At 33.9% G+C, this 25,087-nt stretch overlaps 1 protein-coding gene across 6 annotated transcripts in view; it reads left to right on the top strand.

Annotated features, from left to right (window-relative positions):
• The window catches only part of TBCK (TBC1 domain containing kinase), a 222,592-nt gene that overhangs the window by 139,782 nt on the left and 57,723 nt on the right, over positions 1 to 25,087 (top strand). For all 6 annotated transcript variants that reach the window (XR_013370784.1, XM_077882204.1, XM_077882205.1 and 3 more), the window contains one exon: positions 10,262 to 10,437. Coding sequence is in view for 5 of the 6 variants with exons in the window: in XM_077882204.1 (XP_077738330.1) it covers positions 10,262 to 10,437 (176 nt within the window). In the remaining variant the exon portion in view is untranslated. The remainder of the gene's footprint in view (positions 1 to 10,261; positions 10,438 to 25,087) is intronic.

The following is a 25,087-nucleotide window of genomic DNA, read 5'->3' as shown; positions in this document are numbered from 1 at the left end:
ACATAGGCAGAGGAAGAAGCAGGCTCTGTGCAGGGAGTCTGATGTGGGACTTGATCCTGGGACTCTAGAATCACGCCCTGAGCCAAAGGCAGACATTCAACTGCTGAACTACCTAGACATCCCTAGTATTTTATTTTTATCTTGCTTTTAAGACCTTTCAGTAAATTTCCACTTCAAACAATGTATTTTTCTGTTCTAGTGTTTCAACTTTTTTATTGTTTGCATTTCTCTGGCCATTGACTTGACAATATTTTCCTTTAAGTCATTGAACATATTTATAGTAATTAAAGTATTGTCTAATAATTCTAGTTCTGGATCATCTTATAGGTCTATTTGTATGAACTTATCTTTCTCTTGATTATAAGTCACATTTTTCTGCTTTACATACATAGCTTTGTTGATTATACAGGTGGATATTGATAAAGATGCATTAAAAGGAATCTTGATTTTATCAACTTCCTTTAAAGGGTTTTAAGATTTGTTTTGCTAGACAGTTAAATAGCTGATGGGTTGTTTGGTTCATATTAATTTTTTTATTTATTAAGGTAGGTCTCTTAATTTTTTATTTAGTCCAAGAGAATGTGGCATGTGTATGTCCTTGAGTGAATGAATACCCAAAGTGTTCAGTGGGAACTGTCACTGTGAGTGGGCCACCTCTCCAACACTCAGCAATTATCCTCCTGATGCCTCACCACTCAATACCATACTTTCAGCATTGTAAGAATTCACTTTTAGTTCAATTTAATTAAACAGCAAGGTGGCCTTTATGGACACAGTGGCACAGAGGAACATTATGTAAATCAAAACCTAATTTTAGGGGATCCCTGAGTGGCTTGGTGGTATAGCGCCTGCCTTCGGCCCAGGGCGTGATCCTGGAGTCCTGGGATTGAGTCCGACATCGGGCTCCTTGCATGGAGCCTGCTTCTCCCTCTGCCCATGTCTCTCATGAATAAATAAATGAAATCTTTTAAAAAAAACTAATTTTGTACATTTTTAATTCTCCTATAGTAAGCTTCATTTCTACAGCTACATTGTAAATAGAAAATTTGGGCAATGTAAATAACCTCTATAATAGCCATCAATCACTTAGGGTTTACAAAGCTTTTTAAAATGTTTAATCTTGTATAAATATCACAACTATGTTAAGTGGATTTTCTTATTATCTCCATTTTGCTCTTGAAATAACTGAGGCACAGTGATTTTATGAAATACTCATTATTATATAAGTTGGTAACTGGTATTTGGAGTCCAAATTTAATACTTTTTACTATATGGGGGAACATGTTATTTGTTTACAAAGTAAGTTTCCAGATCAGCAATTTCAAACGATTCAATCTAGTATCTTCAGAAGTTTAGTTCTATCTTTCTAGGAATCTCATTTTTAACTACTGTAATGACAAAGCATGGTGTTAGATAAAAACCTGATGTTAGGGAATTATTGGCCATTCATTTTTTTTTCCATATATTTTCCTTTCTCAGTGAACAGCAAATAAAAACTCAGTTTCATAAAATTTTTAATTCATTTTAAATACAAAGCATAGTCTCTACAATTTGTCTGCTCTTACTTAAGCAAGCCATGTTTTATAGTAGTAGTTTGAATATACAATATTATTTATTTCCTATCCTTAGCAGTTCTCCTTGCTACCTAATTTTCTAGCTACCTCGAAGAGATAATTGTGAGCATATTATCTCAAACACAGATTGGGATGAAATAATAACCATACTGTTGTTAACTACAAATGAAAATTTCAGAGTGGGAAACGAAATGATTCAAATTGACCAATATGTTAAATGTCCTATCTAAATCAAGATATTCCACAATAGTTTCAATGGCCCCTCTTGTCATTATAATTACAGGATTAGGAAAAAGTTATTAATATTTTAACTCTTGCAAATCCAGTTTCTGCTTTATGTCCAGTAATACACAAGGAGATTTTTCTTAATGATAATGTTCTTTGGTGTGGAATGTATTTTGCATGTGGATAAAAAGTTATAATTTGTTACCCTAGTCAGGAAATAAATATAATTACAGGGATGATTTGATTACACATTTTTAACGTCCTTCATTAGTTCTTTATTTTTAAAGAAAAATTTTTTTTGAGATGTGTTTATTTGAGAGAGGGCATGTATGTGAGCAGGTGAGTGGGGGGAAGGGCTGAGGGAGAAAATCTTCAAGCAGAATCTGTGTTGAGCGTGGAGACCAAGAACTGGATCCCACGACCCATGAGATTATGACCCGAGCCGAAACCAAGAATCAAGAGGCCTAACCAACTGAGCCACCAGATACCTCATTAGTTCTTTAAAGAAAAAAAAAAAAAAAAAAAAAAGGCTAAAATAAAAACTCCACTTAGAAGTCCCCTTGGAGTTATCTACTCTGCTGTTTTTACTGATGTCACTTCTGTCACTGGTCTTTAGTTTTTTAATTAATAGACTTTATTTGAAAAAAAAATAGACTTTATTCGAGGGGACAATTTTAAGTTTACAAAAAAATTTGAACAGATAGTACAGAGTTCCCATATTTCTCCATTCCTCTGTGTGTAACTTACCATATTTGACATCTTGCCTTAATGTGTCACATCTGATACAATTGTTCAGTCAGTATTGATACATTATTATTAACTAAGGTCTATTAACTAAGTTTACATTAGGGCAGCCCCAGTGGCTTAGGGGCAGCCCCGGTGGCTTAGCGGGTCAGCGCCGCCTTCGGCCTGGAACCTGCTTCTTCCTCTGTCTCTCTCCCTCTCTCTCTGTGTCTAATAAATAAATGTTTTAAAAATCTTAAAAAAAAAAAAAACTAAGTATACATTAGGGTTCGCTCTTTGTTTTGAGCAGTTCTGTGGGTTTTGACAAGTGAATAATGAATAATGTCATGTATTTACCACTACAGTATTCTACAAAACAGTTTTACCACCCTAAATATCTGCTATGCTGCAACTATAAATTCCTTCTCAGTCTCCCCACCCCACTCTACCCTGGCAATCAGTGATTTTTTTTTTTTTTTTACTGTTTTTATAGCTTTGCCTTTTCCAGAATGTCATATAATTGGAATCATAGAGTATGTTGGCTTTTCAGACTTTTTCCTCCGTGTCTGCATATAGCTTGATAGCCCATTACTTTTCATCACTAAATAACCTCTCAAGTTTTGGAATTTTGAAAGGTAAAAAATATTTTTTAAAAGGCAATCTCGGGGATCCCTGGGTGGCGCAGCGGTTTAGCGCCTGCCTTTGGCCCAGGGCGGGATCCTGGAGACTCGGGATCGAGTCCCATGTCGGGCTCCCAGTGCATGGAGCCTGCTTCTCCCTCTGCCTGTGTCTCTGCCTCTCTCTCTCTGTGTGTGTGTGTGACTATCATAAATAAATAAAAATTTAAAAAAAAGAGAGCCTTCTGTCTCTCTTTAAAAAAAAAAAATAAAAATAAAAATAAATAAAAGGCAATCTCTTTCTAAATAAAAATCTACCAAGTGCAAAATTTTAACTGAGTTTATTTTTTTTTAAGATTTTTTTATTATTTATTCATGATAGTCATAGAGGAGAGAGAGGCAGAGACACAGGCAGAAGGAGAAGCGGGCTCCATGCTGGGAGCCTGACATGGGACTTGATCTCGGGACTCCGGGATCGCGCCCTGGGCCAAAGGCAGGCGCTAAACTGCTGAGCCACCCAGGGATCCTTAACTGAGTTTAAAACAAGAAGGCAGACTAACTGGAATATAAGGCTAATGCTTTTTAAAATTTCAGGTGAAGTGCCAAAATTTTTCATGCATTCTATCTGGAAGTGTGTAATATCTCTGAGTTCCTACCATGTGCTGAAATAATATTATTTGTACTTCACAATGCTCCCAAGAATTAAGTATTTTTATCCCTATTTTATTATTGAGAAAAAAAGAGGCAGAAAAATGGGTTTGGCCAGAGCTATACAACTTGTAAGTAACTGAATTGAAATTTAAACCCAGATCATACTGCCTCCCAGGTTAATGCTCTTTCCAGTATGCCATTATTATTATATCACTTTCTAAGTAAATACCTTAAATGCCACTAGACCAAGAGCTAGACCATGGAGCAAGGCTTCATACTCATATCCTAAATTCATTCCCACCCCTTTTAAACCAGAACCTTCAAAGTTTGAAACCTTTTCAATTAAGAATGACAAAATGTACACGTCTATCCCTACTCCCTTCTGAAACATCATTAAAGACAAACACTAAGAGAATGAAAAAAATATAATCCTAAGAACAAAGAGAATGTAAGAAAAGTATGAGTAAACAAGAAACATCAACAAAAATTTAGAAGATAGAACACAATTACATAAATAATAACTCACTTAAAGACAAACACTAAGGAAATGAAAAAATATAATCCTAAGAACAAAGAGAATGTAAGAAAAGTATGAGTAAACAAGAAACATCAACAAAAATTTAGAAGATAGAACACAATTACATAAATAATAACTCACTTAATAAAAAGTAAAGACAACTGAAACCTTCCTGTAAAGGAGAATACTAGCTAGAAGCAAGCCAATTCTTGATGCAGAGCACCAAAAAGCCTCAGGAATTGGAAGTGGAATGAAAATGAGACGGAAAACAAAACAAAACAAAACAAAAAAATGAGAAGAGTTAATTCAATGTATGCATAAGGAGTAGTTTCATTCTCCCATTCCTGTAGATCCTGTAGATCTTTGCACCCATCTTGCTAGCCAAGTGTCTACTCTTCTGCCACCTAGGAGAACACTGGAAGATAGGAGGAAGATTTAGAGTATATGGACCTGAAGCCTAAGCAATGTAGAGAAGTGGCCCTCTCTAAGAAGATTAAATTACATTACAAAATTAGACCACTAGAAGAACACCGAGAATGAGTAAAGAGATCATAACAAATTACAAAACAGAAAAATAACATATTTTAATTATTAATGTCAGATGCCTCTATATTTTTCCTTCCTTTTTGCTTCATATTAATTGATGATCTCTTCTGACAATAATTGTACATAGTTTCTATACAAAAAAAATAGATAATCAGTGTGTCCACTGGCAGTGTTGGTTGAAACTTGTTTTTTATTATGGATAGTGAGAATGCATAAAACATGACTTAACACAGGTAATACCCTCTGTTGTGATGCTACAGGTTTCTTTCTTATAAAAAGAGAAATGCTATTTTGTGAAATGCCTATCAAAAAAGAAAAAAGTTGATGCACTTATAACTGTATATGTAACATTATCAAGTATATTACTAGAAGGAGAGTATTTCTCTTTTGATCAGGCATCATTGAGATGCCAGATTCTCTGCTTAACAGTATTTTTTTTAATTTTTATTTATTTATGATAATCACAGAGAGAGAGAGAGAGAGAGAGAGAGGCAGAGACATAGGCAGAGGGAAAAGCAGGCTCCATGCACCGGGAGCCCGACGTGGGATTCGATCCCGGGTCTCCAGGATCGCGCCCTGGGCCAAAGGCAGGCGCCAAACCGCTGCGCCACCCAGGGATCCCCTCTGCTTAACAGTATTATGTGTTTAAAGTTTGGAAGAATTTTTAAGTCTGATTTTTGGCTGTGTTTATTTCAACTGTTTCTTCTATCCATAAACTTCTGGTGCTGGGATACATCATATTGCTTTACAACCTCTGCTCCTGTATGGTGGGTGACGGGAGTATTTCTAGAGCAATAACTTTACTATGCTGTTAACATAAACAAAGCCAGATACTAGTTAAAGTAGTAAAGACAGATTTTATCAGTGATATACTGTTAAAATAGAGGAGAGTTCAGGGGCACCTGGGTGGCTCAGTAGTTGAGCATCTGCCTTCAGCTCAGGTCATGATCCGGGGTCTTGGGATCAAGTTCCACATGGGGCTCCCCACAGGGAGCCTTCTTCTCCCTCTGCCTATGTCTCTGCCTCTCTCTGTGTGTCTCTCATGAATAAATAAATCTTAAAAAACAAAAACAGATATTAGAAAAAAAGTTCAGCATGAACTAAACAATTTGTACAGAGGTGACTGGCCATTTTAAAGAGAAAATGAGGATATATGGGGACTAGGGATGAGGAGGGGCTCAAAAGATTCAGGGAAATGAAAAATTACAAAATGTGAAGGAGGACCGTGTGAAACGCATCCAAGATTTGCTAACTGGCACTTACTGAAATTGGGGTTAGCCAGATTAGAGACTTACTCCCTGGAGAGGTAAAATGTCCCCAGGAGAAATATTTTACTTAGGCCTCTTCTAACAAATGACTGTGTCTCCAAGCTAGCCAATAGTGGATCTACCAGTCACCAATACCTGCCCACATATACAGAACTTCCAATCTGAGTTTTTAGTGCTATGCTTTAAAATATGTAGAGTCCTCGATCATCAAACCTCTAAAGAAAACCTCCAACTAAAAAACACAGACCGGTACAAATGGAATAAAGGAATATCCTCAGAAAGGTAATTATGAGAAGATACGGCAACTATGACAAATCAGATTTAAGTAACAAAGAACAAAAAAGATTTACTGGAAATTAAAAATGATGTGGAAATGCAGTGAGCTTTCTAAAAAAAAGAGTTAGTTGATAAAGTTTAGGAAATCTCTCAGAGAATAAAACAAAAATACAAATGGAAAGTAAGAAGAAAAGGCAAAATTAGTAGAAAACTAACTCAGGATGTTCAAGATTTTTTTAAATGAAAAGGAAAAAACAATTATTGCAGATATTAAACAAGAACTTTCTCTGTTAAGTGAAAGATTACAAAAGGACCATTTAGTACCTAGCATAATGAAATGATACATATTTACATATATTATTATGAAATTTCAAAGCACCAGAGATCCTAAAAGCTTACAGAAAAGGGGAAAATCACATACAAATAATTTCCATTCAGAATCATATCAGACTTCTCAGAAGACAAGGGAGCACTATTTTGCATAACTCTGAAGGGAAAAAATTAAACGCTAGAATGCCATGCCTACTCCAACTATCAGTCAAGGGCAGAATAAATATATTAAAAGATATAGAAGATTTCAGAATAATTTGTCTCTTATGCACCCTTTCATAGAAGCTGCTGGAAAATGCATTCCACCAAAATGATGGAGCAAATCAAGAAAGAGTAAATAATATCTTGTCTCTGAAATTAGGGATCAAATATAGGGGAGAGCCGGAGGGAATTAGATGATAGTAAAGAGAAGTGCCGGGACAACAGCTGTTAACTAGGTCTTGGAAGCAGTTCATAGCTATTAGAGCAAAAGAACAGAAATCTTCAGGAGAGATGTATTTTCCACCTATTCTGGCCCAAATGAAATATGAGATGTGTTTTATTATTTTGGAAATAGTTTAGTCTTTCTGAGAGATATGATAGTAATGGATGAGGATAAAGAAAACAGGATTTAGAGAAGCTCTTTCAGAGTCACAAAGTTCTTCATGGAGCCTGGAATCAAACCTAGGAAACCATAATCCAGGGTACATGCTTCATTCACAATGCATTAATCAGAATTATAATGTAAAGTAAAAAACAATAGTACCCTAGGATAAGAGATTACTTATTAAGAATAATTGCATATTTTGATGTACAGTTTTGCAGAGTACAGTTTGCATAATATTTTGGTTATGATAAAGGACTTTGGAAGGATTTTGAGATGGAAAGGAGACATGGGTCAAGTGAATGGAGAATAGGATATCTGCCAGTACTAATAATCAGGGTGGAATTGGGGTGGATGCCAGTAAATTCTCAAGATTCAATATAAACCTTTTATGGTATTGGTAGGGTGTTTTGGAAGTAGATACCACTGACTTTTCCATTGCTAGTGATTTAATGACTGAACTACAACCTCTGATCTGGATCATTGACTTGAATTCAAGCTTTTACAGGGTGACAGATGTGTCAGACTGATTTGAGCACTGTAGATGTAAAACCTATGTCTGAAATTCTTTGGAGATTAACAGTGTTAAATGGATCAACTTTTTAAAAAAATTACAGGGTTTTTTCTTTTTAGCTTGAAATTTTTATCTTAACCATATTAACTGGAATTTTTCTAAAATGAATTGAGCGTATCTCTTTCTTAAGTGGAGTAGAGAACCTATCTTGAACTTTGATTTTTCTTCTGATTGGTGTCTGTGTGCTTCTCTTTGTGAAGTATCAGGTTGATAATGTTACAGAGCTTCTTTAAAATACATTTCACTATATTTACCATTGCTCAAATAAAAAGACTCATGTCTCAAAACATGTTTAACTGTTTGAGGTTTTTTTATTATGTATTTTGTGTTAGGAAGAGGGTGATGAAATCTGACCTCTTTGTGTAGCCATGGAAGTGACCAACTGTGAAGCTGGCAAACATCACTAATAACAGATAAAGGAATGCTTAATTGAGTAACTGGTCTTTCCGGGCCTCCTGGCCGTACACCAAATCTAAATGAATTGAGAAATAAAAGATGCCTTATAACCCTTTAGAAACCTCAGACATTCTATTCAAAATAATGCATTTACCATATTAAATCATGTAGCTTCCTTATGTTTTAGTTTCTTCATCTTCAACAGAAATGAGGAGGATTACAATATCTGTCTAGAAGAATCATTGTGGAATGCCTGGATGGCTCAGCGGTTGAGCACCTGCCTTTGGCCCAGGGTGTGATCCTGGAGTCCTGGGATCAAGTCTCACATTGGGCTCCCTGCATGGAGCCTGCTTCTCTCTCTGCCTATGTCTCTGCCTCTCTCTCTCTTTCTCTCATAAATAAATAAACAAAATCTTTAAAAAAAATACAAAACTCATCTTAAGAATTATATGTTTTAAGCAAAAGTATAAAATGCCTCTCATATAATAGATTCTCAATAAGTGTTCATTTATCTTTTCCGAGTGTTTTCCTCCTCATAAAAGTAGGTAATCATGAATGCAGCATCCACAGAATTGACTTAAATGCATATATCTTTTTTTCCTTATATATAAGTTCCTTGTTTCAAAAGAGAAATAGGGAACTCATCCCTTTGTAATTTAAAATATGAAGTATTTTTTTCCATTGTTTACCTGAACTGACACACTTGGACCTTTGCAAAGAAAATGAGAATATCTGCCATTTACTAGTGTTAGGAATATAGGTAGGGAAAAGCTAGTCCACACTAAACTCCTTCATCCTAGTCAACTTCTTGAATTTCTACTGCCTTTCTGGGATCTGTCCACTTTTTCCATATAGGAACAGCTTATCTCCATCAGGAATATTGACCTCCTGAAGAGCTACAGTATCATCAAAACACACAAACAATAATGTGAAAGTGTAATAACCTTCCTATATATATTAGCTCTGTATCAAAGATGCATAAATTTCAAATCTGAGAAAGAAAAGGAAATCTTTGAAAATGTTTTTTTTAACCATTTTAACCAAGTGCATGTAATTTTTCTATATGTGAAACTTCACTTACACCTTTCTTCATTTAACTCAGGAAATTATTTTAAAAATTGAAAATTAAAAAATAAAAATAAAAATAAATAAAAAATAAAAATTGAAAATTGAGGAGCACCTGGGTGGCTCAGAGGTTGAGCATCTGCCTTTCTCTTCAGGTCATGATCCCAGCGTCCTGGGATCAAGTTGCCCAGCAGGCTTTCTGCTGGAAAACTGCTTCTCCCTCTGTCTATGTCTCTGCCTCTCTCTCTGTGTCTCTCATGAATAAATAAATAAAATCTTTTTTAAAAATTGAGAATTAAATGAGAAGTAATCAGAGAGGGAGACAAACTATGAGAGAATCTTAACTATAGGAAACAAACAGGGTTGCTGGAGAGGATGTGGATGGAGTAATTAGGGGATGGGCATTAAAGAGGGCGTGTATGTGATGAGCACTGGGTTTTGTATGCAACTGATGAATTATCGAACTCTACATCTGAAACTAATGATGTACTAAATGTTGGCTAATTGAATTTAAATAAAAAATAAAAATAAAAATTGAGAGTTGATATTTTAATAAATTTTGCTCTGCTTATTTTATATCTCCTTTAATAGGTGAAAATAAAACTTTTAGTATACTTTATTAGAAGTCATAGTGAGCTGAATCTTTTACCTGCCCACTCCCAAACTCTAGCCTTCCCCTCCCCAACCTCTGTTTTACTTTGAAAAAGTGAAAATATTATCAGAGTAAATCAGTCTCACCATAGTAGTCCATATATGCTGATTCATATCTACATTATATTTTCACTGACATCTTTTCTAACTAGGTTATCATCTTAGCCATATTGGATATATGCATTTAGGAAAGAGTGTGATTTTTACATGAACATAGCAATTCAAACTCTAAATGTTTGCTTTTTTAAAAAAAATTTCTATCTAGAAATCGACATTGAACGCTGTGTGCGAGAATCAATCAACCTGTTCTGTTGGACTCCTAAAAGTGCTACTTACAGACAGCATGCTCAACCTCCAAAGCCAACTTCTGATAGCAATGGTATCAGAAGTTCGACACCTTTTTTCTCCACTGAGTGTCCAGATCCTCCAAAAACAGATTTGGTATGTATGTGCAGATTTAAGTTACAAATTCTGAAGGAAGATGGATGTTAAAAATGTAGTGTAGCATGATTATTGTTCATAATAATGTTATCACTTATGTCCTCTTAGCATAGCTATTTTCTAATATGATTGTATTTATGCAGCTTTCAGAAAACCTTGATGTCTGTCCATTTAGTTTTACAGTTAAGATTATATTATACAGTTAAGATTATATATATTGAGATTATATTATATTATTACAGTTAAGATATATTCCCTCAGGTAGCAAGTTTCACATTTTGTCTATGTAATCACAGTATCTCAGCTTATTCTATACTAAAAGAATTACAGAAGCAAAGGAAGAATTATAAAAATAGAGAAAGACAGGGGCGCCTGGGTGGGTCAGTCAGTTATGTGTCTGCCTTCAGCTCAGGTCATGATTTGTAGGTTGTGGGATTGAGCCCCACTTAGGACTGCTGGGGAGAAGGGGAATCTGCTTTTCCCTTTGCCCTTCTTCCTGCTCCTGCACTTGCTCTCTCCGCCCCGCCCCCACAATAAATAAATAAATGAATGGAGACAGAGGTCTTAGTATATAAGAATAAGAATGTATACTTACTGAGCACTGATTGACAAAAAAAAATTGCATTTTTAAAAACTTGTCAGGTTTTTCAACATTATTGTTCTTATTTGGCTTTATAAATATGGTTGACTAAGGTTTCAGTTATAATAATTCATATATTTCAAACATTCCAATATTACCACAATATCTTAATTATTTCCATGAAGTTGAATTTCAATTAACATATATAGAGAACTTTTTAGATACCCTAATAAATTTAATAGGATAGGCTCTAATTGTAAAAAGGAACATTTTAATGATAAAACATTTTCAAATTTTCTTTCATGTATGTTAAACAATAGAATATGCTGCTAGATATTTTTGGAACTAAATGTTTTTGCAAGAACTTGCAATTTTCACCCCTTTGCTCTTTCTGTAATTTTTCATGTTCCCAAAATAGGAGAGCATCCTTGTTTTCACATTATCCCATCATGATCAAATTGTATTTATTAAAGATAAACATGACTGTGTAGTTGAATACAAAGTAGTTTTAGTAATTACAGTCCTTGCTTCCAGAAATATAGATGATAAAGAGGAAAGCAGCTACATGAAAAATTATGGTAAGATATTTCAAACATCATAAGAGATAAAATTAGAATAAGAACCTACACTAGCAAATAAATATTTGCCTTACAGTTTTCCAAAAGTAGATGAAGCCACCCAAGGAGAAATAAATTCTCGAACACTGGAAGTGTTCCAGGTGATATTACCACCTAATGGATTTTGGTACAGGAATTCACTTACCAGCAAAGGATTGTTCTAGATGACCTATAAGATAGCTTGAAATTGGGGCACCTGGTGGTTCAGTTGATTAATAAGCATCTGCCTTCAGCTCAGGTCATGATCTTGGGGGTCCTAGGATTGAGCCCTGGGTCAGGCTCCCAGCTCAGCAGGGAATTTGCCTCACCCTCCTCCCCTTCCCCTACTCATTCGCACTCTCTGTCTCAAATAAATAAATAAAATCTAAAAAATAATAGTATAGCTTGACACTCTGAAATTTAATGATTCTATATAAAAACTTATTTATACTTTTCTTTTTTTCAAATTGTAAAGTATCATCACAACAGAAATGCATTAATTCTTAACTTCATACTAGAGAGCTATCCTTTGGCAGATGAGCAGTTTTTAGCAAACTTTAATGGCATTTAATGAAGGGAAACCTGAGTAATTATAAAAATTAGTAAGATAACACTGAGTTGGGAGTTGGAAAAATTAAGTAAAAATAAAAGTATAAGAGAATTAATATATCTAAATACTTGGTGTTTCCTTTAAAAAATGCTAGTTTTTAAATGTAGACCCATCATTTAATCCTCATTAAGAACCTATAATGAAGTATGATTATCTCTGTTTTATAATGGGAGCATGAAACTAAACTCAGAAAGAGATTAATAGTTTATATAGCTAGTACATAGTAACACCAGATCTTTAAGACATCACAGGACGTGGTTTTTTTTTGTTTTGTTTTCAATGACTTGAACTATATACAATTTGCATACCATGAATTTCACCCTTTTCAAGTGTAAAATTCAGTGGATTTTAGAATATTCATAAAATTGTGCAACTATCACTACTAATTCCAGAATATTTTCGATATCCCAAAAGAAACTGTATCCATGCTGAGTCACTCCCCACCTCTCTCAATCTTTTGCAGATACTAACCTTTATATCCCTATGGATTCACCTATTCTAAATATCTCATAAAAATGGAATCATACAATAACATGGCCTTTTGTTTAACATATGTTTTCAAAGCCTACACATGTGTCAGTACTTCATTTCTTTTTATGGCTGAATAATATTACATTGTGTGGATTTACTACATTTTATTTATCAATTCATCAGTTAATGGACATTCGATTTATTTCTACTTGTTAGCTATTATGAATAATACTGCTACAAACATTCATATGTAAGTATTTCATTATTTGTTTTCACTTCTTTTAAATATATACTTAATAGATATCCTGGGTAATAGGCTAACTCTATGTTTAACTTTTTGAAGAACTGCAAAACTGTTCTACCAACCGCCTGCACTATATTACATTACTCTTAGCAATGTATGAAGGTTCCAGTTTCTCCACATCCTACCAATACCTATTTTATCATAGCCATCTTAGTGAGTATGAAGTGGTATGTCATTGTGCTTTTGATTAGCATTTCCCTAATCATGTTTCACATTTCATGTATTAACCATTTGTATGTCTTCTTTGGAGAAATGTCTGTTTAAATCCTTTGCCCATTTTTTTAAATAATAAATTTATTTTTTATTGGTGTTCAATTTGCCAACATACAGAATAACACCCAGTCCTCATCCAGTCAAGTGGCCCCCTCAGTGCCCGTCACCCATTCACCCACACCCCCTGCCGTCCTCCCCTTCCACCACCCCTAGTTCGTTTCCCAGAGTTAGGAGTCTTCATGTTCTGTCTCCCTTTCTGATATTTCCTACCCATTTCTTCTCCCTTCCCTTCTATTCCCTTTCACTATTATTTATATTCCCCAAATGAATGAGACCATATAATGTTTGTCCTTCTCTGATTGACTTATTTCACTCAGCATAATATCCTACAGTTCCATCCACGTTGAAGCAAATGTTGGGTATTTGTCATTTCTAATGGCTGAGTAATATTTCCATTGTATACATAAACCACATCTTCTTTATCCATTCATCTTTCGATGGACTTACTTACTCAGCATAATACCCTCCAGTTCCATCCACATCAAAGCTCAGGAACATGGCTCTGAGGGGCACTGACCACCTGCTGTGTTTCACTCTGTGAACTATCTCAACATCCAAGAGCCTATTGCCTCCCAGCTCTGTGGCAAGTCCAAATGGCTCCACCTACAAAATCCAAACATTCCTCCCTATCTAGTCCAAGCCACCATCATCATGTCTTGCCTGGGCGACTACAGCGGCCTCCTGTTGGGCCACCTGCTTCCACTCTGAAGGAGCACTTTTTATGAGATTTTTATTCTGCCATTCTCACTGATCCCAATCATATCCTATGCTGTTTGTCCTCTGCATTCTAATTCTTGAGTGAAACAAAATGGTTGAGAGATCATTGATTTTTCAAGATCAGAAAAGGGGGCACCTGAGTGACTCAGTCAGTTAAGTGTCTGTCTTTGGCTTAGGTCATGATTCCAGGGTCCTGGAATTGAGTCCTTCATTGTCACTCCTTTCTCCCTCTTCTCCCCACTCATGCTGTCTCTCTCTCTCAATATCTCTCTCTCTCTCTCTCTCAAGTAAATAAAATCTAAAAGATAAAAATAAAAGGAAAGGAATATTAACAGTTCAGAAAATATGAGACTTTCATTTTGTGATGAAGTAAAATTTTACTAAGAAAAGTTGCTTTTTATTTTAAACTTGAGGAAGTGGTTTTAAATCCCTACCCCTACACCCTCCAGGAAATGAGATTTTTTTTGTTTAAATGGTCTAATAGTTTGAATGTGACTAAACCCAAATTGCTTTTTGTATTCCTAATGATGGTAAGTCATTTGCTAAATCTTTGTCATGCAAAACAAACTTTTATATGTACTCTTAAATCAGATATTTTATCCCCAACAACAATAGTAAGAATGAAGAGAAAATACACTACATTATTTACATGAAATGTTCCTATCTGAAGAATACTCAAGTATTAGTTCATTTTTCTTTAGAATTTATTTTATTCCTTTTTATATGTTTCAACCATAAAGAAAAATATAGTGAATGACGTAAAGACCAATACATTATTTTTTCAGTATTATGTTTGAATACATATTACCAAAACAGACACCCTTGTAGTTGCTGGGGATATAACCATGGGGTAAAAAAAGTACCTGCTTCCATAGAATTTGCATTTTATGGAGGATTTACAGACAACAAGAAAAAATAAACATTTGATATGTTACTTGGGAATAGGTTCCACTGAAAAAAGTAAAGAATAATAAGGAAGATAGAGAATGCCAAAGAGGAGGAGTTGGGATAACATTAAAGAAGCATTGTTATTTTATATGAGGGACTCAAAGAAGGTCTAGCTGATAAGACATTTAAGAAGAGAAGGGAGTGAGAGGGTAAGTTGCATAGATTTCTTGAAGAAAAATGTTCCATTTTGCAGGTGCAAAGATGGTGGCATACTTTGTAGGGCAAAAGTAAGGAGACTATGTATAGAATGGAATGAGTGAAGAGGAGAATAGAAAGTGACAAACTTAGAAAGATATCAATGGATAAGATCTTGTGTAACCCTTAAGACTTTGACTTTATGCCAAATAAGATGAGTAGCTGTTGTTAAGATTTTGAGCAGAATGGTGACATGATCTGACTTACATATGAAAGGATTATTTTGACCACTGCATGGAAAGGAGACTATAGAAAGACAAAGGCAAAATAGAGACCAAGGAGAAAGTACAGTGGTTAGGACCCGAGGGTCTAACATTGGAGGTGATGAGAAGTAAATATATTTGAAAACAAATCTAAGATTTCTGCTGCCTGAATGTGAGGTATAAAAGAGAGAAGAATCAAGTAGGACTCCAAAGTTTTTGTCCTCGGCTAGAAGGATGGTTTCTTGGTGTTTTCATTTACTGATTAAGGAAGACCATAGGAGTAGGTTGGAAGGTAGAAAATAATTTGAACATACGGATTTAGCAATTATTAATTGTCCATAACAAAAAATAAATATATTATTAGTTTTATGCATAATATCTTTTATGCTTTTATGCTTTCTAGTTGATTATTACTGGCATAATAGAAAGATTATTATTTATTTTAGATTCATTTTATAGCTAGCAAACTTGTTTGATTTTCTGGTTTTGTTTTGTTTTTAAGACTTACTTATTTATTCATGAGAGCTACAGAGAGAGAGGCAGAGACAAAGGCAAAGGGAGAAGCAGCCTCCCTGCAGGGAACCTGATGCAGGACTCAATCCCAGAACCCCCAGGATCATGACCTGAGCCAAAGACACTCAACCACTGAGCCACCCAGGCACCCCTGATTTTCTGTTTTTAAGAGACTTTATTTTATAGAACAGTTTTAGGTTCACACCAAAATTTTGCTTATACTCCCTGCCTCCACACATGCATAGTCTCCCCCATTATCAACATCCTCCACCGAGTAGTACATTTGTTACCACTGATAAAACTACATTGACAATTATTATCATTCAAAGTCCATAGTTTACATTAGAATTTACTCTTGGTGGTATACATTATATGGGTGTGAACAAATATATAATGACATGTATGCATCATTATAGCATAGGGTAGTTCCAATTCCCTAAAAATTTACTGTTACACCTGTTCATTCTGCCCTCTCTCCCAAACACTAGGAACACAGATCTTTTTACTATTTCCATAACTTTTCCTTTTCCAGAATGTCATAGATTGGAATCATACAGTGACTGACATATCATTTGGTAATATGCATTTAAGTTTCCTCTGTGTCTTTACATGTCTTGATAGCTCCATTTTTTTTGTGCTGAATAACGGTTCATTGTCTGGATGTACCAGTTTTTTAACCATTCACCTACTGAAGAACATCTTAGTTCTCCTAAAGTTTAGCAATTATAAATAAAGCTTCATTAAAATCCATGTGCAATTTTTGTGTAGACAAAGCATTTCAACTGCTTTGAGTAAATACCAAGTATTTTGGAATTGATTTTCTTTTTTTTTATAATAAATTTATTTTTATTGGTGTTCAATTTGCCAACATACAGAATAACACCCAGTGCTCATCCTGTCAAGTGCCCCCCTCAGTGCCCGTCACCCATTCACCCACACCCCCCGCCCTCCACCCCTTCCACCACCCCTAGTTCGTTTCCCAGAGTTAGGAGTCTTCATGTTCTGTCTCCCTTTCTGATATTTCCTACCCATTTCTTCTCCCTTCCCTTCTATTCCCTTTCACTATTATTTATATTCCCCAAATGAATGAGACCATATAATGTTTGTCCTTCTCCGATTGACTTATTTCACTCCACATAATACCCTCCAGTTCCATCCATGTTGAAGCAAATGGTGGGTATTTGTCATTTCTAATGGCTGAGTAATATTCCATTGTATACATAAACCACATCTTCTTTATCCATTCATCTTTCGATGGACACCAATGCTCCTTCCACAGTTTGGCTATTGTGGACATTGCTGCTATAAACATCGGGGTGCAGGTGTCCCGGCGTTTCATTGCATCTGAATCTTTGGGGTAAATCCCCAGCAGTGCAATGGCTGGGTCGTAGGGCAGGTCTATTTTTAACTCTTTGAGGAACCTCCACACAGTTTTCCAGAGTGGCTGCACCAGTTCACATTCCCACCAACAGTGTAAGAGGGTTCCCTTTTCTCCACATCCTCTCCAACATTTGTGGTTTCCTGCCTTGTTAATTTGCCCCATTCTCACTGGTGTGAGGTGGTATCTCATTGTGGTTTTGATTCGTATTTCCCTGATGGCAAGCGATGCAGAGCATTTTCTCATGTGCGTGTTGGCCATGTCTGTCTTCTCTGAGATTTCTGTTCATGTCTTTTGCCCACTTCATGATTGGATTGTTTGTTTCTTTGGTGTTGAGTTTAATAAGTTCTTTATATATCTTGGAAACTGATTTTCTTTTTAAATCTAGTAGATTGTGGATTCTCTTGGATATTTACAAAGCTAATTAAATCATATAAATATATATATATATAATATCTTTCTAGGTACTATTTTTATGATTACGTTTTTGGGTTTTTTGTCTTATTGCATTAGAGAAGACCTCTGGTATAAAGTAAACTAGAAGTGATAAGAGTGGATAGATTTGCTTTTACCTAAATTTAATGAAAATTCTTATAATTTCACCACTAAGTTTGATGTTTTTGATAAATACTCTATTTGGGTGGTGGATTTATTTTATACAGAAATTTTTCCCTTTTTCTCTTAGTAGAGTGATTATCATGAGTGTTGAATTTTATCAAATGCTATTCAACTGGTAAGGATTGATTAGGATCACCCATTTTTCTCCTTTAATACAACAATGTGTGGGGCACCTAGGTGACTCAGTGGTTGAGCAGCTGCCTTTGGCTCAGGTCGTGATCCAGAAGCCATGGAATTGAGTCTTGCATCAGGCTCCCCACTGGGAGCCTGCTTCTCCTTCTGCCTGTCTCTGTCTTTTTCTCTGTATCTATCATGAATAAATAAATAAAATCTTTTTTTAAAAAAATAATGTGTAACATTATTTATTAAAATTTCTGATATTAAATGATCTTTGCATTCCTGAGATAGACTCTACTAGGTCACTACAAAAAAAGAAATACTGACTATATTTTATTTGCTAGTATTTCCTTATAGTGAATTTCTACATCTATATTCATATGTGAAATAAATTTAAAATTTTTTTGTCTGTCCTTGTCAGTCTTTACTCTTAAGATTATATTTCTCTGTGGCACTTGGGTGGTTCAATCACTTAAGCATCTGCTTTTGGCTCAGGTCATGATCCCAGGGTACTAGTTCTCCCTCTCTCTCTGCATCTCCCCCCACTTGTGTGCTCACACACACTGTCTCTCGAATAAATAAATAAAATCTTTTTTAAAAAAGACAATATTTCTTTTTCCCTTTTTCTACTGTCCAGTTTGTATAAGAGGAATTATCTGTTTCATATAGATTGAGTAAAACCTGTCTCTAAAACCATCTGAGCCTATTGTCTTTTAAATAGGGAGATACTTGATTATTCCTTCTTCTTGAGTCAATTTATGTTACCTTATGGGTTTCTTAAAATTATCCATTTAAATGCCAAACTTATCAGAATTATTTTTTAAAGTGTCTATTTTGTTGGATTTTTATATTTATATAATTCTTTTTTCAAAATATTTTTAATTTTTTTCTACATTTTATCTGAAATTTTGTCACCCTTTTCTTTCCTTCTGCTTATTTGAAGTGTTCTTGTTCAGATGTTTAATGTAATAGAAAGTAGATACAAAAAGATAATGTATGCATGTCTATAAAAGCATATTCATTAAATTAAGGATAATCATAATTCAGATTTTATACTATATAACTATGTCAAATTCTAAACAGGTAAAAAATAGCTTTTTAAAACTGAAACATAAACTGCACTCTGACTAGTAGAATGGAAGCTTGAAAATAACTATGAGAGGAAAATTCTAATTAACATTAATTTATACATGCATCTATCATATTTATTCCCTGAAGTAGACCCATTGTAGTAGAAAAAGCATGAGCTTGGCTGTTAGATGGACTTGGTTTTAAATTTCACCCTGGTCCTTTGGTTTTATAATCTTAAAATCTTATAATCCAGTTTCCTGTCTGAAAAAGTGAACATAATTATAATAATTCCCACCTTGCAAAATTATTTTAGGAGTGATATACATAAAATAGTTCAGTGTCTAATATGTAATAAGCACTCAAAAACAGTAACAATTATTATTACATATTTACTAATTAGAGATTAAATGTTTCAACTTTGAAAACTACCCAAGAATTTTATGACCATCTTTTTTATCTAAATAATGTGTACAAAAGATGCTCTGATATTCCATTTCCACTCAGCTATGCTAGCTTTATTTCTATAACTTTACATTTAGAAATCACTACAGATACTAAGGGGAGAGAGGGAGGCTGGCTCTCCAAAAAAGGAATCTTTCTGGCAGTTTTACCTCAGTAATTTCAGTTTAAGATTTCACTTTGACCTTTACTTCTTAGTTTTAATACTATTTTGATCTGGAAACTACTAAAGAATTGCCAAAAGAATTATTTCATCTAGTGCCAATGTCTTTCCCATCAACTTTTCCTTAAATAGCTAAGATTGCTTCACAATTCTGACCACAGGTTATTAATTTAAAAAAAATATAGGTAGACAGATTTATGCGTAAAAATACATATATTTATATGTGTGTACATATATTTATATGTACACCTTTATATATATCTTACCTTATTTACCTTTATACAAATATATATAAATATAAATGTGTAAATATATAAATACAAATATATAAATATATATGCAATATATATTTGTATAAATGTATATATAAAGGTATGTAACTGACAAATAGAATGAAATGGATTTATTGAAACTGAATATATTTTGAAATTCCTACTTATAAGAGATAAATGAACTAGTCGGTTGATAATAGATTAGTGACGTTATTTTGAAAATTAGTTTAAGCTATAGGGAATTAGGATGGGGAGAGGAATGAAAAATCACACACTCAAGAGAACATTTAAGGTTGGGAAAATAAATAATCATGATTAAATTAATAATTTTCCATATTGGGGGAAATTTTGTGGTGCAAGCTATGACAATTGATCTCAACATTTATTTTCTCTTTTAGTAGAGGTACAATATATGTATAGTGATTTTCAATTTGTAACAAAACTTCTGTCTCTCACCACCAAAGTTTCTTTGGGGTATATAAGTAATTTATATAATTATGAATATTCTTTACCAACCTTACCTTTCCTTCCTATCCTTCCTATCCTTTCCCCAATTTACTTTTTAAAATTTCATTTTTTAGTTGTTCTTTGGCCTCTATTTTCAGTATGTCCATGCTCGAAAATGTACACCCAAGGGAGAGTGAAGCATGGTTGAGCCAAGCTGAGTGGTTTTTTTTTTTTTTTCTTTTTCTTATTCTGAGATGAATTCTTTGCCAAGGCTCTGCTTTGTGTGTGTGTGTGTATATATATTTTTTTCAAATAAATGTTTAAGCATTAAGTGGAATAATTGGAAGGGAAATGGGCATTATAACTTAGTGCTTTGACTATAAGATTTGGGGAAGGTAGGAAATTCTTAGAATTGTTCAGTTGAGATATTTGGCCATGCCTCATTATCACTATTGAATTGTTGATGAATATATTTAAAAAAAAAAAAAAAAACTGCTGCTGATTCAATCTCAGTATTAGCTTTAAAAAGCAATAGGATTGCATGTGCAATTTTCAGCTCCTCAAGAAATTTATAGACATATTAAAGAAAAAGTATATCAGAGACATTAGATCTCTTGAATCCAATGGAACTATTGTGAATGTGAGTGACTATGTGCTTTTATCATTAAATTTGTTGTTCTCTGGTTACATACACTTTTTTGTTAGATGTAGATTATTTTTGAAAGTACATAGCATCACCACAGTGAAAGCTACTACATTGTATTTTTGCTACTGTCTTCCATCATCTCTTTGAGATTCAAAATATCATAGAATAAGTTAGCAGCTTTTACAAAATATACCCAAGTTCAGTTCTTCTATGTCTTCATATTACTACCACCTACATGTAATGAAAAGACATTCTTATTGTTATCTGTATAGTACTTACTTACTGGACAGATGTTATTTTTAAGATATTGTTATACATCTGTACTCAGAAATAAATCTATTTAAGTGATCATGATACTTTCACCAAAAGAAAAAAAAAAAAAAAAGATGACAGTTTTAGGCCACAGGTAAATTTCAGTATATTTTATGAAGTGGAAATAATTCAGATGACATTCCTCAGATCATTATTTAGTCAAATTGGAAAGTAATAAAAATAACTAAATAACTTCTTACTACTTAGAAATTAAAAACTAACTAAAAAAAATTAAACAACTTCTTAATTCTTCAGATAAGGAAGAAATTCCAAATGAAAATTCTAGAGTATCTAGAAAATAATATGAGAACCCCATATATCAGAACATATGGGATACAGCTAAAGTGGACATTTGTCTTAACACATAATGCCTTACACATAATAGATATTTCGTGATTGTCCTTATCAACTCATTTAAATGAGCCTTTGAAGTATAGGGTTTATGTAAGTAAATGACATCAAAAATTCATTTTTCATTATCATGAACAATCTCAATACTCTCCCAATAAAAGGTGTATGGAAAATAAAAATAATATTGCATATTTATCTAATTTTGTTTTACTTATTCTTTCTAATGCATACTGAACTTTGGTAAAGAGCCCATTCACTGGAATAGGTCACATTTCCTCTGCTAACAAGAGAATTTGCAATACTGTGGAGTTCTACTGTTAATGTTCTGGTATATTAAGTATATAGGCCAAGATTTTACTATAATACACACCTTATAACTTTATGGATATTAAGTTCTTAAGAGATTGAAGAAGCAGGGTAGTTGTAATTATACACAATAAAATAAAGGAGTTCTTAAATACACAGACCTGAAATTATATCTTTAATAATTTAATGTAGTTATTCTAATCTGCATCTAGCCATCTTTTGCTTTGAATGTACCTTTCTTGAATTCTATAGTCTAAGCCTATCAGAAATCCTTTCTCCTTGTTGGTTATATCATCATATTATGTATGCAAGTTGTATTTAATTTTTATTACACTTATTTAATGATGAGTTTTGCCATTTCAAAAATATGTTCTACTCTGTCATAAATATCATAGGGAAAAACATATAACTTCATATTAATAAAATGAAGCTCTATAAGTTGCTGAAGAGGAGTGAAGATCAAAAGAAAGGGCAGAGCCAAGGAGACATATCCTTGTACTCTGAACTTCAGCTGACTTTATTGGGTCTGTATTTTAAGTAATTTTGACCCCTTATTCTGAGAAGAATGGTGTTAGTGGAAGCTCTTAGTCTTTGGCAAGAAATGCCTTAGTTGAGAGGACAATAATTCCACTAGCAAGATTTCTGAAGTCTGCTAATGTTGAAACAAAATCTTGATATGAACAGTCATTCCTAAGCAGAGCTAATCATCAGAGAATTTCTTTGATCTCTCTCTAAACTAAGTCAGGTTTTTATTTCTGCTAGTCAAAGAGTGAACTCCTCCAAGTTGGACGGAGCTGATGAGAACTTGTTTCTGAAGTTAAGGAAGTGAACAACATTGGTCAGAATCACACTTCATCAAAAACTGTTTGGGTTAAAATTACCTGCAAAAGCCATATCATTATATTAAAGAAAGTGAAGTTTAATGGATAAAGGTTTACTATTTTTGAAATCTATGCTGTTATTCCTCAGTATTTAGTAGTATAGCTGATTATTTTCTTTACATATAATTAATCTTTTTATCATTTATAAAAGTCTGTCATTATATTTTAATCCATTCACCATAATCAGGAGTTTACCAGATTATTTCGTTATTATTCAATTAGCTATTTATACCTGAGAGCTGAATTAAAATTCCCAGGCAAATTCTTAAATTCTTGGTGATAAATATCCTCGCATCCTTAAAAAAGGAATAAATGATTGCAAGATTATTACATTTTGTCTCAATTCCAGGCATGTAGATCTAAAGATAGAGAATATCACATTCTATAATAGTTTTTTTAAATTTACATGACTAAATTACTCCATTATGTACACACACACACAAGGAGCGTATGTATCTTATTCTCTATCATATCTATCTTATTCTTTTTTTTATTTCATTTATTTGAAAGAGAAAGCTTGGGTGTGGGAGGGGAAGGGCCAGAGGGAAGGGCCCCACTGAGCAGGGAACCCACTAATGAGGGACTCAATCCCAGGACCCAGGATCATGATCTGAGCTGAAGGCAGATGCTTAACCAACCGAGCAACCCAGGCACCCCAACACCTATCATTCTTACGCTCACTTCACTTTGTGCTCTACTTTCTCCATCCCCCTGACAAAAGTCACAAATTATTTTTTAGACAAGCTTGCCATCATCTCTTACCTGTTTTCCTAACAGTAACTTCCTGCTGCATCCATTCATGTTCCTCTCTATTCTTCAGACTTCAACCAGCAAAATCTTGTTACTTTTTTTTTAAATTTCTTTTACTCAAAGCAACAGCAGTTCATCATCTCACACTTCTGGAGGCTAAATATCCAAAATTGAGATGTTGGTAGAGCCGTGTACTCTCTGATGGATAAACAGGTGAATCCTTCTTTGCCTCTTCTAGCTTCTGGTATCTGCCAATAAGCCTTGATGTTCCTTGGCTTGTAAATGCATCATTCCAGCCACATAGCCATCTTCTCCCTCATCAGCTTCCCTCTGAATGTCTGTCAGTGTATCCACATTTTTCATTTCCCTTTTGAAAGATTCTAGCCATATTGGATTCTGGCCCACATTCAACATAATCTTTTTTTGGGGGGTAGGGAGGTACAATAAAAATAGTTTATATTTTGTTCAGGAAGTCAGAATCTAATCTAAACATTTATCATAAATGTTCAAATTATTTTCTGTCCTTACATCAAAATCACACTGCCTTGATAAATTGAAACTTTGTGTTGAATACTACTATATGGCAATATAAGTCCTTCAACTATTTTCTTCCTCTTCCAGATCGTCTTGTATGTTGGCTGTTTTACATTCTTTTTTTTTATTTTTTTACTTTTCAAAAATTTATTTTTATTTAAATTCAATTAACCAACATATATTATTAGTAATCTTTTATAACCAAAATTCTTATCAAGACTCGTCTCATTATTATTATGATAAAATTCAAATTTCTTAACATTATCTATGAGGCTCTGCATGATCTTTCCCTTGCCTACCTTACTTACTAAGTTCTTCCGTAGGTGTCTTTCCCTCATATTTTTCTATGCTTTAGATTTCTCCCAGTTTTAGGAATACCTCACACATACTTCTACCTTAAGGAAAGAATCATTTTATCTCTGGACTCCCTGGGCCTAATTCAGTGCCTGAGAAATAGTGTGTTCTCAACATATGTGTATTTAGTTGAATTAATTACCAAAACTAAGGTTATACCAGTTAGCTCTCAGCTGAACAAAGCTCTCTATTGCTTAGTCACAGCTCCTTATTCATCAGACATGCTACCTAATTTTCCTCCATAGAATGCATTGTACTTATAATTACATATTTATGTATTATATGCTTATCTCTTATTTTCCACTGTATCTTCAATGCCTATTATACTCGGCATATCAATAAATAGTAATCAGTATTTTTGAATGAATTAACAAAAGATTAATTCAAATTAACCAGTGTCTTACTCTATTTCCTGTAAGACAAGATATCTGAAGAATGGTCTCCAAAATCTTCTATAATACTTATTGAAAATATGTATTTGAGACTTCACAAACATCTTATTTCTACTAAATCAATTCTCCAAAAGTTGGCTCCTGGAATCTATGTTTTTACTAAGGCCTTTGGGTGATTCTTAACATGAT

This window comes from Canis aureus, chromosome 33 (assembly GCF_053574225.1).
Source record: "Canis aureus isolate CA01 chromosome 33, VMU_Caureus_v.1.0, whole genome shotgun sequence".
NCBI lineage: Eukaryota > Metazoa > Chordata > Mammalia > Carnivora > Canidae > Canis > Canis aureus.
This window is presented reverse-complemented; position numbering and strand designations above follow the sequence as displayed.